The sequence below is a fragment of the Pyrus communis genome, chromosome 13, assembly GCF_041283825.1.
Source record: "Pyrus communis isolate YQ-2024b chromosome 13, ASM4128382v1, whole genome shotgun sequence".
Classification (NCBI taxonomy): Eukaryota; Viridiplantae; Streptophyta; class Magnoliopsida; order Rosales; family Rosaceae; genus Pyrus; species Pyrus communis.
The window spans coordinates 4,310,611-4,328,307 of NC_142577.1; the positions used below are offsets into that span (position 1 = coordinate 4,310,611).

The 17,697-nt window shown below is 36.2% G+C and overlaps 1 protein-coding gene across 2 annotated transcripts; it reads left to right on the forward strand.

Moving 5' to 3' along the window:
* The first annotated feature begins 808 nt into the window (after positions 1-808).
* LOC148691631 (uncharacterized) lies at positions 809-3,708 on the forward strand. 2 transcript variants are annotated; one of them, XR_015955300.1, is made up of 7 exons: positions 820-999; positions 1,365-1,499; positions 1,603-1,796; positions 2,356-2,440; positions 3,026-3,078; positions 3,182-3,247; positions 3,336-3,708. XR_015955300.1 is itself a non-coding variant. In XM_088683500.1 (6 exons), exons 3-6 carry the CDS (start codon positions 1,774-1,776, stop codon positions 3,426-3,428), a joined length of 267 nt encoding a protein of 88 aa, XP_088539626.1. In that variant the 5' UTR covers positions 809-999; positions 1,365-1,499; positions 1,603-1,773; the 3' UTR covers positions 3,429-3,708. The 2 variants fall into 2 exon arrangements, 1 of the variants encoding a protein (XP_088539626.1); XM_088683500.1 differs by lacking the exon at positions 3,026-3,078 and having other exon boundaries at positions 809-999.
* Positions 3,709-17,697: the final 13,989 nt, after the last annotated feature.

A 17,697-nucleotide genomic window follows, 5' to 3' on the forward strand; every position in this document is an offset into this window, starting at 1 on the left:
TAGTATGGGGAACTTTATCAACTTCTAAGTGTTTTCATTATTACTTTAGCAAGACATTATTTGTTTTTTAAGTCAGGACGAATGTTTGATTTCGGATATTTCATGTTTAAGTTATGCATATTTCATTTTCTTTGTTTAAGTTCTAAGTGTTTAAACCCTAAAATGTTTACGATATGCATGATCATTAAACTTATATATTTTTCAACATTTGTCATGTGCTCTTATGTGGTTTGCCTTGTTCCTGCAATGGGGAATATTTAGAGGGGTGTCCTTCTAAACAAGGCCAATTCTAATGTTTGTAGAATCTAAACTCCCTGAACAACAACCCACAATTGAAAGGACCAAAATTAGGGACTAAAAATTGAATTGGGGTGTGGGTTTTGCAATTTGCACAATAAAATTTGATGGGTTTGTGGTGAAAATTCGAATGGAGGTGTAGAAAACGGGAAAAATTACAAATTTTAAAGGGGTTTGCATGTGAAACACAACATATACCTATTAAAATTTGGACCAAGAAAAACAAATAATGGATAATAGTGTTCAAATTTGAACAACTTATTTAAAAAAAAAAAAAAAAAAAAAAAAAAAAAGAGTCATGTCCAGTTCCGCCCATAAAATTGTACCAAACAACAGCGGAACATGGGTATTTTAGTTATTTTAATCTTTTGGTTCCGTTCCGTCCATGTGCTACCAAACGCAAGACGGAACAACCGTCTTGCTCCGTCCTGCGCGTACCAAACATAACACAGAACATCTGTTCCGTCCCGTCCCGTCTGCGTACCAAAGCTACCTTATTGATCACGCAACAGAGAGTGAGACAGAACATCTCTCTTTTCTTTTGCCCATAAAAAATCAGAAACACAGCAGCAGCAGCAAAAGGAGGATTTTCCATTTCCTCGCTTCCTTGAAATCTATTTTCCTCTTAGAATTCACTTTATAAGTCCAAATTTTATGCGGTTTATACCCACGAACTCAGCGAGACAAACTCTACAGTCGAAGGTATGTTATTCTTGCAAATTGAAGAAACCCCAATTTTGAGTTTAAACCTAATTGGGCTTGATTCTTGCATATTGAATCTGTATTTTCTGATTTCTGGTGGACCTATATTTCGCTTGCTAATTGTTAGCTTTTCTGTTAATTACTGCATTGTTTTGTTCTTGGTGATGATGATTTATTGTGGTAATTAGGTTAGTTGTGTTTTGAATTTTGACACTACGGGCTTATTTCCTTTATAATTTCGATTTTTATTCGGTTTCTGGGTGAACCTGCGCCCTAGTTTCAAAAAATGGAGTATATGTGGACCGGCTCATTCACTCTGTTGAGGGTCAAATTCATCCATTACATAACATTGTTTTCTTTAACAGGCTTTTGATTTTGTTACGGTGACAGTCCCTTGGAGAGTGGATTAGGCAGAGATGGCAAATCAAGGTGCAAAGAAGCGCAAGGAAGAGAATGCCCAAAACATGGCAAATCTCCGTCGCCTGATCATAGCCTGTAATGTAAGCCTTAGCTGACTGTAGTAGTAGTTATGCATAATTTCATGCGCAAATCCCATGCTAAGCTTAGTGATGCTGATGTTGTGTTGGGGACTTGACAATGTAGGTTTTTTATGTGCTACTAAGGATGCTCATCTTCTATTCTAGTTTCACCTGGAAAAATTGGGTTGCTTTGCTTCTCACTTCACTCGCTTATTACTTTCCCTATCAACAACTCGCTCAAATGGCAAATCCTTCTTGAGGTGATGATGCGGAACTTCTGGATGGTGGCTTTGATATGACAACTGGTGGAGTATGTGGGTATGATTTCATTTTTAGTGACATTTCTTATCATTTACAACTCCTTTCTTATTTTGTTCATTTGTTTGCCGATAATTTTAAAAGAAATAGGATAGTACTATATTATAGGCATACAACACAGATAATTCCAAATTGTAACTATTTCAACTTTGTGTTATGTGCTTCTCTCATTAGGTACTTAATCAAGTATGGTACTAAATTGTGTGATTTATGTTCTCAAATTGAAAAGTTCTTTATATTCAACATTAAAGCTGGTAGGCTTTTAGAATTTGTAGTATGGCAATGATTAGAATACATGGTGTTTTTCTCTTATTTAGGAATACAACATTGAATAAGCAAAACCGGATAATTCCATGTTTCATCAGTTGTCTCTCTTCTATGCTAATTCGCTGACATCTAGCAACCCATACAAGTATATATGCGAAGAAATGTGACATGCATATTTGGGGCATTAACACACAAAAATTTTGTTCATGGTAAAATCTTATATTTGGGGCATTAGCACACAAAAGTTTTGTTCATGGTAAAATCTTGACTTTTGGTTGGTCATGCTTTGCAGCTATTTGCATGATGTAATCTACATCACAGGCTTCGTGCAAGTCATGTCCATAATCTCCGGAAAATTTTGGTACACATATCTGCTGGTGAGATCTCATTTCTTGTTGCCATGCATATATATACCTGCTTAGAACCTTGCTTGGATGCTCTCCAAAGAGGTGGGTACTCATCACCAATCCTGTGTTTACTTACCAGGAATGAGAATCCAAGGTTTAGGTATCATTCTCATTCCTATCATATATTGCATTTACTAACACACAAGGAACGAAAACGTAAGTGGGTCATACGTTAAAAATATGTATTTCATTCCTAATTTCAACTAGGTATTGGTACCAACGGGGGCTTGTTTATCCCTACGAGAACAATATTGGTATCATTCCTTACCCATATCTAATGTAAGTGAACATGCCCAAAGGGTGGTTAATCCTGGTAATCTAGAATCTTCTTGGGAAAAGGGCCATGAGAAATTTAGTGTTTGACTTAGAAGGAAAATTAATCTGGTTTAATTGGCACCATCTCCCGTGTTTAACTGTTACTCAGTCTTTGAGAAATGGCTCATGAAATCTGGTCCCTTTTCACTTTAATTTTAGCTCATGCGTTCCGGTGTCAGTTTCTGGATGATTAACACATAACCATGGCCATGTTTTCCTTTGGTAACTTTATTGTTGTAGGACCTTCATCGGATGAGTTTAGATGGTGTCACTAGAAGATTCTGACAAATTAGGTACTAGAAACATAAGGATCTTTTTGTTTTAGAAAATTTTCAGAATAATTTCCTTGGGTGAGAAAGAAATAGCTGTTCTACATTTTGTTTTGTTGGTTTCCAGATACCAGGTTTTGGAGCATACAAATCATTTGGTTTCATTAGAGGATTTATGTCTCAAGGTTTAGAGGTACCCTCTCTTGCTTCTGTAATTGCCTGATGATAAATATGGTTTTGATATTCTTGGAATGATTTGATATCGCTTGTATAAGTATTAGGGGGGTGTTGAGGATGAAAAGACTAGGAAGAAGAGGGAAAAGTTGGAGAAGAAGGCTTCAAGACCCCAGTTTGTCAAGACAAGAAACAGATAATGTACTTTGAAGGGACTACTCTTGCGCTTGTACCGTCGAGTTTCCTCACAAATGAATTAAAACCAACTACTCTAAGATATTGACTCAGGCTGTTCAAACCCAGGAAAAATATGACCGAAGGCTACACTCATATTTGAGTACTGCTAGTATGAGATAGTGTCTTGTTTGAGTATATGAACTGTGTAATTCTGTTTTGGATGCCTCTAATATTTGAACTGTATTGTGTACATTCAGACTCGGATATATTTTAGCGAACGGATACTGCTTCCCGTTTGGGCAACATGCTTTAACTGAATCGCTCAACGAATGCTCAGTGTCGCTGATGATATCGTCGCTGATGAATACTTTTTAGAGATTAGTCTCAAGATTGATATAAATCTTGAATTTTAGCTATACACTCGCATATCCTCGGAATAGTTCTTGCCCTATTTTGTAAGTTTAAGGTTAGGTACCGAAAAAAAAAAGAGTGAAATTTTGGTATTCCAATCGAACATATTACCATATTATTTCCGATAAATACATGATAAACCATGCGACAAGATTGCATCTTCTGTTGAATAGTTGAATAGTTAATTAAGAATTGGTTTTTACTACTTGTGGAAACACTTGCGACTGAACAAGGTAATTGTAGCATAGAGAACTCAAGTAAGGTCATCCTCCATAAGGTTTGATATGGCAACTTATGTTTAAAACCAATTTTTAATTAATTATTCAACAAAAGATTTAGAAAAGTTTGGAATTGTGAATTTAAACAAGGACATGTAATAAAATATCTAAACTAACCGTTTTGGAAAATCAAAGTAAAAGGACATTAAGGTTTAACTGTCACCATTAACAATCCTACGTAGCTCTAAAAATTACTTACTAGTTAACTCACACAAACTTTGAAGATTAGATTTCCTAATGCATATTCTACTCGTGATATTCACGCTAGAACATATATAACATGCAATCCCCCTGTGATACTCATATCAAACATGAATATTTAAGACGCATTAAGTTTTTTTGTGAAAACCTTTTGAAAAACAATGCAAGCCTTAAGAGTGTGACATTCACCTTAAGTGAACTTACAATTATCAAATCACACAAAGCCCTACTCAATTTCAGGGTGGTATTCCAACAGAAATTGAATCAAATTACTTGTATAAACATCCTTATAGTGATCAACCATCAACATATGTTTGTACCCGATTTTACGACATCGGCCCATGCAATCGAGACCGTTGGATGGAGGAGTTAAGATAACTTCTAATTGATGTTAATCGTGATATTTATCCAACAATTTTATTAGAATTATCTTGACATTTTCCTATGCAAGATATGTAGATAAAAAGAAAAGCCAAGAGCCATGAGTTGGATCAATGAAGTATGATTTTGCATGGATATTGAGATAACAATATTGGATTAGAACGTTGGATTAGCACGTAGTTTCCAAGTAAATTTGAAGATAAGCCCAAAGGATAAGGATCAAGTGTACGAAAATTTGATCCTATACGTGTATATTTCAAAGGAAAAATATCAGGTGCATGACATGGCTATCATTAAGGTATAGCACCAAATATTCCAAGGATCAAACACTACAGTTACGATTTGAATATCAAGCAGTTTGTTCCTATAAATACAAGGCATTTTGCAACGTGAGGGGCCCTTCTACTCAACAAATAACACTAAACTCTCTACGCAAAAACTCTCGCTAAACACATCTTCAGTTTGGTAACAACACTGTGTTTGTTAAGTACTAGGTTTAATGCTTTGCTTCTCTTGTCAAAAATTATAAATGTTTCTACACATGCTCATAATTTAGAGTTAGGATACAATGCTGATCTAGGATTTCTACTGGGATTGAACTTATCAAGGCACCAACCTTATACACTACAAAAGGTTTGAGTCATACATTTGCATTTGCATATCAAGCTTATTTTTCCAGATTCCTTTTGTTTAGTGCAGTTGTCTAGTAAGAAAATTTGTTTGTTATCCAACTGTCTAGGCACGCAAATTAAGACAGCCCACATGGGCCATCTGGCACTTTTTCCCAAATATGGATTTTCAGCCCTAGATCTTTCCAGATTGATTTTACACATGACACGTGACTTTTCATCCCCTTTCTTTGTCTAAAACTCAGCCCTCTTTATAAAGCCATTCTAGGGTTCATTTGTTGTTCGGGTTTGAGATTAGAAAAGTTTTTGAGAGTTTTATTTTCATCTCTGTCTCAGATCTCCTAGGAGCATCAAGTAGATTTTATGGGTAATGTTCTTCATCGAATATTTCTAAATCTATCTTTGAAATTGCTTGCTTAAATTCGTTTTATATGTTCATTTGTTTTGGCTAGAATTTTAGAAAAGAGTTGATTTTAGCTTTGAGCTACCTCTTGTGTTCTTACTTGAAAACCCTAGCCACAAAATCACACTCATGCACTAAAACCCCACATCATTGCCTATTAGGGTAGCATTGTTTTTGTGATTTTGATTTCTGTTTTAGGTCAGATTTTCCAAGTTACAAATCAGTGAACTGACCTGTTTTTTGGATTCTTATCAGTTTCATCTTTCAAGTGTTTGACTGGTGAATTTGACTAGACATCGAATCCAGATTTGCATATCATCGCCATATCATCATGTACGTAGTTTGTGTGTTGGTCTCGGTGCCACAAGGTGAAGAGTTCAGGAGTAGCTGTCATCTTGTGAAGACTGGAGACAACACTATTTCGGTGCCACAAGGTGAAAAGCTCAGGAAGAGCTGCCACTTCGTGAAGACTAAAGGAATCCATCTTGTGTAAGGCAATGATGCACAAAGGTAAAGTTGCTTCGTAGATATGAATCTTGGAATTGAGCTTGTGTGGTCTTTGTATGAACCTCGATTATACTAATGGATTGGACTCAATGGAGAGTTCCGGGTTTTTTAACCCAAATGTGGGTTTTTCCGGCCAAAAACTTCCTTGTGCTCAATACTATACATAGCATTCTTTATGACCAAATAACCATTGCTAGAGATAAACGTTGTAGGATTTGCTAGTATTGACGTGTTGTTAACCAAGTAAATATAACTCAATAATCAAGGCTAAAACATAACTGAAAATCACATTGTCTTGCTTTAGCTTTATAAGTTTGCTTGGTTTATATGCTTGTGGGCACCTAACAATCTTTACTCTGTTGACTAGTAAGTTTGACAAGTCAGTACAATTGAATTCAAAGTTTACACTACGTATTATAAGCAAGAACCGAATTGTTGTTGACTAGGATAACTTGTAGTGAACTAAGTTTGATTCGTAGATTTGTATTTGTTTAACAAACTAATATGAATCTGTACTTAGTTTACTGGTGAGCTTGACTAGTCAATCCAGCATGCTTTAATTCTTAATTGCTTTGTCATTGCTATTTGCATAATGAATTGATATGTAAAAGTGTTCAAGCTTAGGGATTATTATCATGAAACTAATTTGGACAGTCTCTCATTAGTTGAACATATTGGTCAGTTAGGTTTTGCTCTTGCAACTGCACTTTTTATCACTGACTAACCTGTAACTTGTTGACTAGCTCATTTGACTAGTTTATTGTACAAAGTTAAATTTGTATTTGTAGGAGATTCCGCCTAGTACCCGATTTCAATTGGTATCAGAGCATTGCTCTAGATATACATAGAGTGATCTCTGGGAGTTACTAGTATTTGGTGGAACCTAATGGAACGGACTGTGTTGCATGGTGTGAAAAATTTCAAATCTTTTTGAAGGCATAAGATTCAACTGCAGTCGATAACCTCATCTTTGAATGGAGGGCTCCCCAAGGATTATGGATGGTGAATCTATTGAAAAAGCAAAGTGTGATTAGTCCCCAGGTGAAGTCACATCAGTCATGGCTAGTAGGAAGTGAGGAAGAATTATCAGTCATTCGGACATGCCTTCTACTAGAGAACATGGACCTTGTCTCTCTTATGGTGGTATTAGACATCGGGTTGCTGAGTGTGCAAACAACAAGAAACCAAATTTGAAACATAACAAAGCAATGATGGCTACCTGACGTGAAAGTAAGATTGAAGAATCTGTTTGCTTAGACAGGTCATTAGATGGTGAGGAGAAAGCCACTGCCTTTGTTACCTTAGTTGAGGAAGTGTCTCCTAATGATGCTGAACTTGTGTTGAATGTTACTAAAGAAATATCGCATCATGATCTCTTTATCATGTATGACTCTCTGTTTGATGTGATGTGTTGTAAAATTTGACAATGCTGAGCTGACCAAGAAGGTTTCTTAGCTACAAAAAAAAAAAAAAAAAGTAGAGTATCTCTGACTAGTCAGAACAGAACTAAGGGAGAAAGTTACTTTTCTTGATGCTCATCTCCATGGACTGAACGAAATGGCTTTTATCTCTGATGATGAAGATGAAAGAGATGATCTTACTGCTTTTCTTGAAGCTCAGGTTCAAGAATTAATGATACCTCAAGAAAGATTATTACAACAAGTTCATGTGTTGAGGGCCAACAATGAAATGTATCATAAGGTCAACTTGAAGCTATCTTTTGAATTGATTAAGGGTATGTACAAAGTGGATTGTCTGGTTCTTGGTGCTGAATGATCCGACAAAATGTTAAGTGTTGGAAGTCTATGTGGTGCCAAGAATAATCTTGATTTTGTGGAATGTGGTTCATATTTTGTGGGCACAAGCACATAGATTCTGGAGGAATCTTTGCCTATGTCCCCTATGGTTTGTACTTCTTCAAAGACAAGACCTATTCCCACAAGTCATCACTGTGGTGAACTTGGTTATATTCGACCTAGGTGCTGAAAACGTTCCTCAGAAAGGAAGAATGACTTGAAGAATTAAGTTGATTGACTAGCCGTGGAAGTCAACATAATGGCTCAATTTGTTGATTCTTCTAGCTTTGGTAATATCAAGTCAACAAAATGGCTCAATTTGGTCGCTCATTGTGTTTTTTTTTACGTCCCAAAACTAGATGTTTGGTACTTTGATAGTGAGTGTTCCTATCTTATGACTGGTGAAAAAGTTGTCTTCTTGTAGTTTGCACCTATTAATAGCAATGAGTTTGAGTTTGGAGAATGATACATGGCTTAGATTGTTGGAAAATGGGTAGTCAAGATTCTTGGTCTTCATCAGCTTGAAAATGTCTTTTACGTGGCTAGTTTGACATCATGCTTTCTTAGCATCGGCCAGCTATGTGTTATTGTTGCCGATGGAGTGTGTTTCTTGAAGACATGTTGCATAGTTATTGATAAAAATGAAACAAACTTGTTGGTTGTTTCAAGATTAGAAGAAAATTGATGTTATCTTGTTATTCCTAAAGTGGCGGTATGTGTTCAGATTGGAACAAAGAAATTGATAAATCAATGGTTTTAAAAGGGTAGTCACATTTTTCTTCTCTGAATGCCATATGTGTGAATCTTGCAACCCAGGAAAACATTCTGTAATGTTTCACATGGAAGGCTTCTTCATTGGAATTTCCAATACTCCTCATTCAGATGAAATATCCTCAGTGGTCAAACTTTAATGGTATTTCGTGGTAATGTGATGACAATCTTGATTGCTGGATGCATTGAAAAGCAAAGGTATGTTTCTCTCTTTTATGTGAATGCAAATTGTATTGTTGTCATGTGTACTTGTGTTTTTATGATGTGGATATTGTTTCTATTCAATGTCCCTCGAGTGAATTGGTTATTCAAGTTTATAGTGTTTATGTATGAGAAATTGACATTTCAAAGAACCATGTCCAACACTCAAAAACCAAACATATTGACTTGTGACATCACTTCATTAGAGATCTCATGAAGGGTAAATTTCTTACTTCAATCTTTGTGCCAACTAAAAAATAGCTAGCAGTCTTTATGCTAAATTAAATAGGTTGAATAGCTATGGTTCCAAGTTTTTCTAGTATGTCCAGTTTCTGTTCATATTTCTGCCTTGTCAGTTGACTCATCAGTTAATTGTAATTTTCTCTTTGTATGCATCTCTTAACTGTCATACATTGTTAGTATTTTGTGGATTAACCTTGGATAATTTTTCAACTGTGATGTCAAAGGTTCTCCCTATTACTTCAAATGGCATTTGAAAAATCATTTTTCTTACCTCATAAAAGCTTGGGTTGATTTGAGGGTTAAGTTCACTTTGGTCTTGATTAAGTTGTAGTGACTTTACTTACTTTATAATCTGGACCATGTGTCAATTCTCTTCATTTTTGTTGCCTCTCCTCTAATCAAAACAAAAATAAAAATGGAAGAGTGTCGTATGAGAGGGGTGTCTTCGAAAAGAAATCATGTATCATAAAAAATGGGAAAATCCCCTCTACAGGTCTTGAATTCAAATTCTAAAAATCAAATAGTGTCTCATAAATATTCACCTTTCATTTAAATGACCTTGGCATATCTCAAATTGGTGCTTCACAAAGTTCCTCACCAAAGTTCACTTGGTTTCAAGGCTTGTGTCTTGCTTTTTGCGAGTTTTGTCCCACGTTCATATTATGAAGAAAGTGCTGTTTCTTAAGCTTAATAGATTATCAAATGTTTGGTTAGCCTTTGAATTAACCTTAGGCCTAGTGGCATGGAGCTATGATTTCAAGAAGGCTATCACATGTCCATCTTCCTATACCTTGACACATCATTATTGCATTATGAGCTTGTGTTAATCTATGCTTTACTACCCATGTATGCCATTGAAGATTTGTCATTTGAGAGTTGCATTGCATGTTTCTCAAGTTCTTGAACTGCTAATCTTACCTTGGAAGCATAGATATTCAAACTAATTCTTGTTTCAATTCCCATGTGGATTGTCTCATTAGCTGTAGCTTATTGGTGTTGAGATTATGCATATCGTCCTTGATCTCTATTTTTTGTTGTGAGTTGTCCAAATTGTTCAGGTACATTGTTGTGTGCTCTTGCATAAAAACTTTTTTTTTTTTTTTTTTTTAAATGGACATGTTTCCTTGTCTATCGAGTCACTAGTTCTCGTCATAAAAGTGAAAAAAAAAATTCAAAGTTAGTTAGGTCATTTGGGATTGTCAATTTGCAAGGAATGCTCTTATATGTTTTTGATAGGGAATCATCTTAGTCACATCCTAGGAGAGCACTTTTTTATGGGAGAGTTCATTTTCTTGTGACAATGGTTTATTTGTATATTGAAAACTCTCATTCTGTTATACTTGGTTATGCTACTCGTGTTGGTTATTGATGGTTGCCTTGAATATATTCCTTGATCATGCCATGTACTTTTATTGGTTGGTACTAAGAATTGTACCTTATTTTGGATACATTTGTGTTCTTGGTTTGCTCTTATTCTCTCGTTGCACCATTTTCATTAAATATCGTTGGCATTATCTTCTTATCTTGCTTGTCATTTGTGCTCTTGGAAATTAAGCCATCATCTTTTGTGGGGGAGTTGGTTCATTTACATGCGCTCACTTGTTGTTTAATTGTTGCTTCACCTTGCTTGGACATGCTTATATGATCTATTGCTAATTCTTTATCCGCTGTGTTTTTGTTATCCTTGCATTGTGTATTTGCTGCAATTTTTGATATTTCTGATCTGGTGCAGCCACTTAGTCTGTAGACTTCTAGGTTTATGAGGGAGTTTGTGTCTAGAAGAGTGTTAACTATGGAGCTATTCAAATATCTTTTTATAGGGAAACTTGATCTATTTTGACTTTGTTGTATTTGAACCTCTCTTCTGTTAAACCTTGTTTGTGCTTGTCTTGGGTCAGTTTGGGTTGGGTGACTATATGTCTCTGACAATGAGTTCTATTATGAGGAGTTCTAGCTTTTAGGGGAGTTCAATTTATGTTCCTGATTATTCAAACAATGATGCTTTCTTTGTAATTGAAACTCTCTTTTTGTTGTATCTTATAGTGCTACTCTCAGCATAGCCATTGTTAGTTTTCCTGAACAAATGGGTGTCTTGAACATATTACATTGACATGCTGTTATGCTTTTAATATTTTGGTATCGAGAATTGTACCTTGTGCTTAACTTTCTCTGATTATGTCTTTGTTGTTGGTTCTTGTTGTTGGAAGTATGCCCACAAAGCCACTCATTTGATGTAATAGCTTTTTGGAATACTTAATGTATTAAACTTTTATATGTTTAATGAAGGGCAAAACTTATTGTTAATCACTATTTATTGTATCTTGTGTTTAAGCAATAAGGGAATCCAAGGAATGTATTTGATCTAAGAGACAAGTGATTTAAGTTAGTTAAATTAACGAGACCTTTCTCTTATGTTCATTCCTAAAACGTTCCTAGCCATAGGATTGCCAATTGGGCATTGACAATCCGCTAAGGTTAGTATGTGTTATGTCGACTCAAGCGTGAGTATGAACTAGTCTCAAGTCATTTGGTGTTGGACACTAAGGCAAACACATAGGTGCTCGAAAGAGTAATCGAGTACACTGAACAACGATCAAACGAGAGTTCGAACATACATGTCATGTGAGAACTCAATAGTTGCAATATGCAAAGTAGTCCTTTGACCTGAGGCATCATTGATGTCTAATGGTTAGGTCCTTGATCTTTGATTATGTCAACGGCATTCCATTGGAATATCCACGGCATTGTTGGGGTCAAGCTATCTAGTCATGTAGGCATATGAATGCACAACAAGGGATCTCTAATCTTTCATGGTGGAAGGAGAATACTCTAAGATATGATTCGAGAGTCTTTGGCCAAAGCATATGAATATGACTAAGGAAGCTTGTTCCAAATCTTATTCAATTGAATCATATAGAGAAGTATCACATTGGATAGTAGACATGAAACAAACTATCACTTAAACAATGTGATTAAGAGTATTGTATTAGAGAATGACCGTATTGCATTGTAGTTGTAACTGGATAGGTTCTCCAACCACTTCTACTTAGCTTGGGTAACCATGACATGCTGCTAGGCGTCACCCATGGTTTGTGGAAGCCCTAAAGATTAGCAAACACTAATTTTAAGGGAGAATTGAAATGTGGTTTCAATTCACAATCGATCGTTAAGAGTAACATCGCCCACTACCTCGCTAATTGGAACCTAATGGATCGTACACCGAGTAAAGATATAAGTGAAGAAATTATATGAAATGGATAAGCAATTAAATGGTTTAATTGAAGAATGGTCAAGATTAATTAAATAGTTAATTAATTATACGAAACGTTCGTATTGGGCGTTTAAGTTAGTTTTGGGCTTCGGGGCACAAAAAACGTTTTGGTCCACAAGGCCCATTATGTTTAAGTTGTATGACAACTAAAACAAAATGGGCAATTAAGCCCAATAACAACATAGAGGCCGGCCATAAGGGTGAGGGGTAGCAAACTTGTATTAATTACAAGTTTGCCACTCACATGAAATGAAGTATAAAATCAACATTATAGCTTTGTTTAAAATTAGGGTTTTCTAATAGAATTTGGGTGAGACATTTTCTCTCATTTTCTACATAGAGGCCGGCCACCTTAGGGGAGGACATCTAGCAATCTTTTCTTCCCTAAGTCATCCATTTCATCTTCACACTACATCTTTGGTGTGGAGACTTAGAGACACCAAACCTTTGGTGTTTTGGAGAGCAAATCCTCAAATCCTCAAAGAAGAAAAGGAGCACTAAAAGGGAGGAAATCACAAGGAAGATCCAAGGAGAAAGGAGGTGACTTGAAGGCCCTCCACTTGGGTGAATCCCTTGTGCAATCAAGGATGAGCTTCAAGGGTAAAGAATCTCTAAATTCTTATTCTCTTTAATATTGTTAAAGAGTCTTATGGTTCACCATATACTAGGCTTTGAAAGTCATGGGTATTATGAATTGTTTTTGAATGCATGCCTACTTTAAAGTGTTATTAGTTTGCATATGTATTCAAATGTTCTTACATGTTCTTAGCTAGGACAAAATTTTTCCTTCACTTGTATCCTTTGTTTGTGGTTGGACATTATTGTCATGAGCTCAATTGACATCACTTTCTTTTGTTTAATGAAACTGGCATTCTATTCATTTTAAATCCTTTGTCTTTGCATGAAAAAATGGGGGAGAAAAAAATTTACATGTGTTTTAACTGTGGTACTGGAATAACCCATGTTGATCATGCAATCTGTGGTGTCATTTTTAAGATAAGCTTATGTTGTCATAACCCATGATGAATCTCACTTGTCTCTTGTCGAGAAATGTGTGTTGTTGCAGGAGTTGTTACTTACTTTTCTCTTGTCATTGCTGATCTCTTAAGTCTGGGTGAAGAGTGATTCTAGTTATAGGTTTTCGAGTTATTTTGTCAAGGAAAGCCAAAGGGGAAGATTGTTAAGTACTAGGTTTAATGTTTGGCTTTCTTTGTCAAAAATTGTAAATGTTACCACACATGCTCATAATTTAGAGTTTGGATACAATACTGATCTAGGATTTCTACTGAGATTGAACTTGTCAAAGCACCAGCCTTATTCACTACAAAAGGTTTAAATCATACATTTGCATTTGCATATCAAGCTTATTTTTCTAGATTCCTTTTGTTTAGTGCAGTTGGCTAGTCAGAAATTTCTTTTGTTATCCAGCTGTCTAGGCACGAAATTTTTTTTAAGGAAATGATAGTAATTCTCATTAATAATATCAAAATTACAGTGAAACATAACGAGAAAGTTCAAAAGGATGAGGCGTAGTCCTCCAAAAGTACATCAGTTATAATACTAGGAAGGGAAGTCATCCATTCATAAGGGTGTTCCACCAATAGTCCAAAGCAAGCAAGTTTATTGGGTCGCAATGTTGGCTTGACAACGAATGTGGGTAAAAGGCACTTCAGTGACTGAGGGGGCTAAAACCTTGATGTCTTCCACCACTTGACCAATGTAGGATATGTTAGTAAAAGAATCACATAATGCTTCCACAATCTGAAGTGAATCGCTCTCACAAAGTAAGTTTGTAAAACTCATGTTCATTGCCCAAATCAAGCCCGACCGGATGGCCACTGCTTCTGTATGTAATGGAGAGAAAATATCCGAGACATTTCCACATGAAGTGTCACACCCTGATCCTAACATACGTCCAATATCGACACGTGCTGTCACTAAATACCCGTAACTTTAACATACCCCGCCTCCGGGAAAGGCAAAACACAACTAAGATCCAACTGCGCAATAATTATTCGTAGATTTTATGGATGCATCTAACATTCTCGTTAGACTGCCTATGTACCCTGAATAGGGATCAAGCCATTCGTAGTTCATTATTTCACTACACTCGAATGTTCACCACATAAATCGTTATGTCCTAACAATATACCACAATTCATATCATGCAATATTTCAAAGAACAAATGATGAAGCACAATCATATTCTCTAGCCATATTTATCAACAAGTCTAATCATAACAATAACAATGATATCCAACATAACAATCCCACATGACGAGTAACATTTCCACTTCATCCATCACATAAATCATCATGTTTCAAACATAAAATCACAATTCATAGTGTGTAACATCTTAAAGAATTAACAATGCACAATATTATTCTCTAGAAACATTGATCAACTAAAATAATCATAATAACAACCCTCATATCCAGCGTCATTCCACAATCCCGTCAATTAATCAATTCATGAATCAAAGATGCACGATCTTAGCATTTAATTACGTTAATCAAACAATGCGATAACATATCAATTCACAAATTTAACCAAGGAACTCTATATAATTCCCTACTTGGATTATGAGTAATAAAATGATAATTCTAAATTGTATTCACAAGTTCTATTGTGGGTAATTCCCATTCACTCGAATCTAGGGCTCTAGACTAATCTTAAGGTAATTTGCGAAAGTAAGGATTCCGGACCACTCAACGGAATCCAACAACATCGGGTTCTGGACCATTCAACAGAACCAAGATACCAAACGGTTTCTCGTAATATACCTAGATTTATCACATGTATAATTAGTGCCTTCATCAAGGGAATGGTGCACTGGCCACTAGAACTCAGATAAACTGCGAAGCACAAGTGAGTGACAATTATACAAGTATGTGATATTCAATAAAAGAACAAGCATCGATCACCGTGTATAAACCTCAAATATAAGTTCGTAAATATGAAAACATAGTCAAGTCTCTAACAACTCCCGAAGGAGTCATCCAGACATCCAACGGCTTTTCCCATTCAAACCACCAAGATTCTCAAAAACCATCATTCATATGTACATTAAAAACTAGGGCTAGAGGGATGCAGTTAGGCCGAAGCTTACATAAGTAACCAAAGAGGAAGTGGCTCCCCAAAGCGGATTAACCAAGTAGAGCCACCCCTAAGAAAGTAACCAAGCAGGCAGTGGATTAACCAAGTAGGGTCATAGTTTCCTACTAGCCCTCAATTTACAAAACATTTCAACATGCAATTCGAATCACTTTTTCACAAATGTTACCAATCCGTGAATCAAATCACATTTAATAAAAATAGATAGATGGCCAATTATAAAAGAATCACATTTTAACAGAAAACTCATTTATAAAACCATGTCATATCCACAAAGGATATTAATATAAAGAATCAGGTAATCACCATATCACATATATTAAAGTCATTCATCGAGACAAGTCGCAAAGCTTCACTAACTCTCTAGTAATACTAATTTTAGTAATGCAAATGGTTCAAGACCTGTTGACAAAAATCAACGGTGGGGTCCATACCCTAGCAATTTAATCCGGAAGATCCGCACATCATAATCTAGATTTGTAACTTCCTAAGGTCCACATTATGCTCAAAGAACACATACTAAAATCGCATCGCGATCCGACGGTCAGATCTCTGCCAATTGCTAGAATTAGGTGGTAGTTAATAATTAATTTTACTAACTTAGAAATCCAATTCAGGAAGATCCGTACATTGAATTCCTGATCCATTAGTTCCAACTATCCTCAAATATTACGTTCTATAACGCATTAAAGTTTGGTGACGATCCAACGGTCGGATCGTCGATTCAAATTTTGATCAAGTGATATATCATCATGAAACTAAGTTCAAACTATCAAACCACTTCATACAGATATCAATTATGAATTCAGGGCATCTAATTGGACATAGAAAGGCATCGTAGGCCCACTGGCCACGCACTGCCGTGGGTGGCAGTCAGCCATTCCGACTAGCTGGAAAATTCAACTATTTCCAAAAATTACCAAATTTTACAGGCAAATAAATCTTAGTGAGTGGAGCAAGTTTCATACCTGTGACCAAGTCCAATTTGGCCGGGAAAATCTCCAATTGCCCTCGAACCCGCCGGAAAACCTAGAAATGGGTGTTCCTCGATTCATCGCCAAAACAAACTCTGACGCCTCATCCAATGCTTAGACCTTGATACAGGGGTTGAGGGAAGTCTATTGGTGGTGGTGATCAATGGTAATTGTTGTTGGAATCACGATAACATGAGAAAACTCACTGGAAAACCCTCGGCACTTTATGGCTTCAACCCAGAAAAATGGAACTCTAACACTACAGGGATCTAGGACTCGTCAAGAGCTTTCCAAGGACACCAAGATCACCAAAAACGGAAGTCGGATGAAGGAGATATGGCCGGGTCAAAAATGATCATTCGCGGGTCAAAAATGACCTAACTCGGGTCTCTCTCCTTTCCTTTCCTTGCTCTCTCTTCTGATTGGGCTACTTCTCCCCTTTTCTCTCCGGCACTCTCTCCTTTCTCCCTTCTCCCTTGCTGCCACTTGGTAGCTTCGAACATTTATTTCCTAACAACTAGAACGTCTCTAATTTCTTTGTTATAACTCCATTTCAAATAAGGTTTTCGCCTACGCGTTTGTGAGATCGAGCTTTATTTGAAAATATAAATTATGACCTCGAAAGGTCTACAAAATTTAAATAATTAATTTCAAAACTTCTACCCTCATAACTAGTTTAATTAAAACCTAAATTCAAATAAATTCTCAAAAAATAAAAATCTCAATAATACAAATATGTAGATTATAACAGTGAAATCCGGGAACGAGATTTCACACGAAGCTGCCACAAAAATGCCATTATCATCTCTGATAAGCAGGCCAAAACCCCCAAATTTCCTCTCACCATTCCAGGCCCCATCAATATTTAGTTTGAGATGTCTTGTAGGAGGAGCTGCCCATTTCAGTGTGGTATGTCGAGAGGGGTTGGTGTGGTGCATGTTAGCATTGACAATAACAAAGCTCTGCCACCAATGAAGGGCTCGAGCCACCATCACATCAAGAAGTTCCCCATTACCATTCTAAAGCTTCCCATTCCGAGCTCCCCAAATTGCCTAGCAAATCATCATGACTGATTTGAAATGAGAAGATTGGAGTCGGCAATCTCCATAGC

Bases quoted from the DNA above. Each gene is read 5' to 3' on its own strand.
- LOC148691631 (XM_088683500.1), top strand. From the start codon at position 1,774: ATGACAACTGGTGGAGTATGTGG. The intron at 1,797-2,355 runs GTATGATTTCAT...CATGCTTTGCAG, and splicing joins ACAACTGGTGGAGTATGTGG to CTATTTGCATGATGTAATCT. The intron at 2,441-3,181 runs GTGAGATCTCAT...GTTGGTTTCCAG, and splicing joins TTTGGTACACATATCTGCTG to ATACCAGGTTTTGGAGCATA.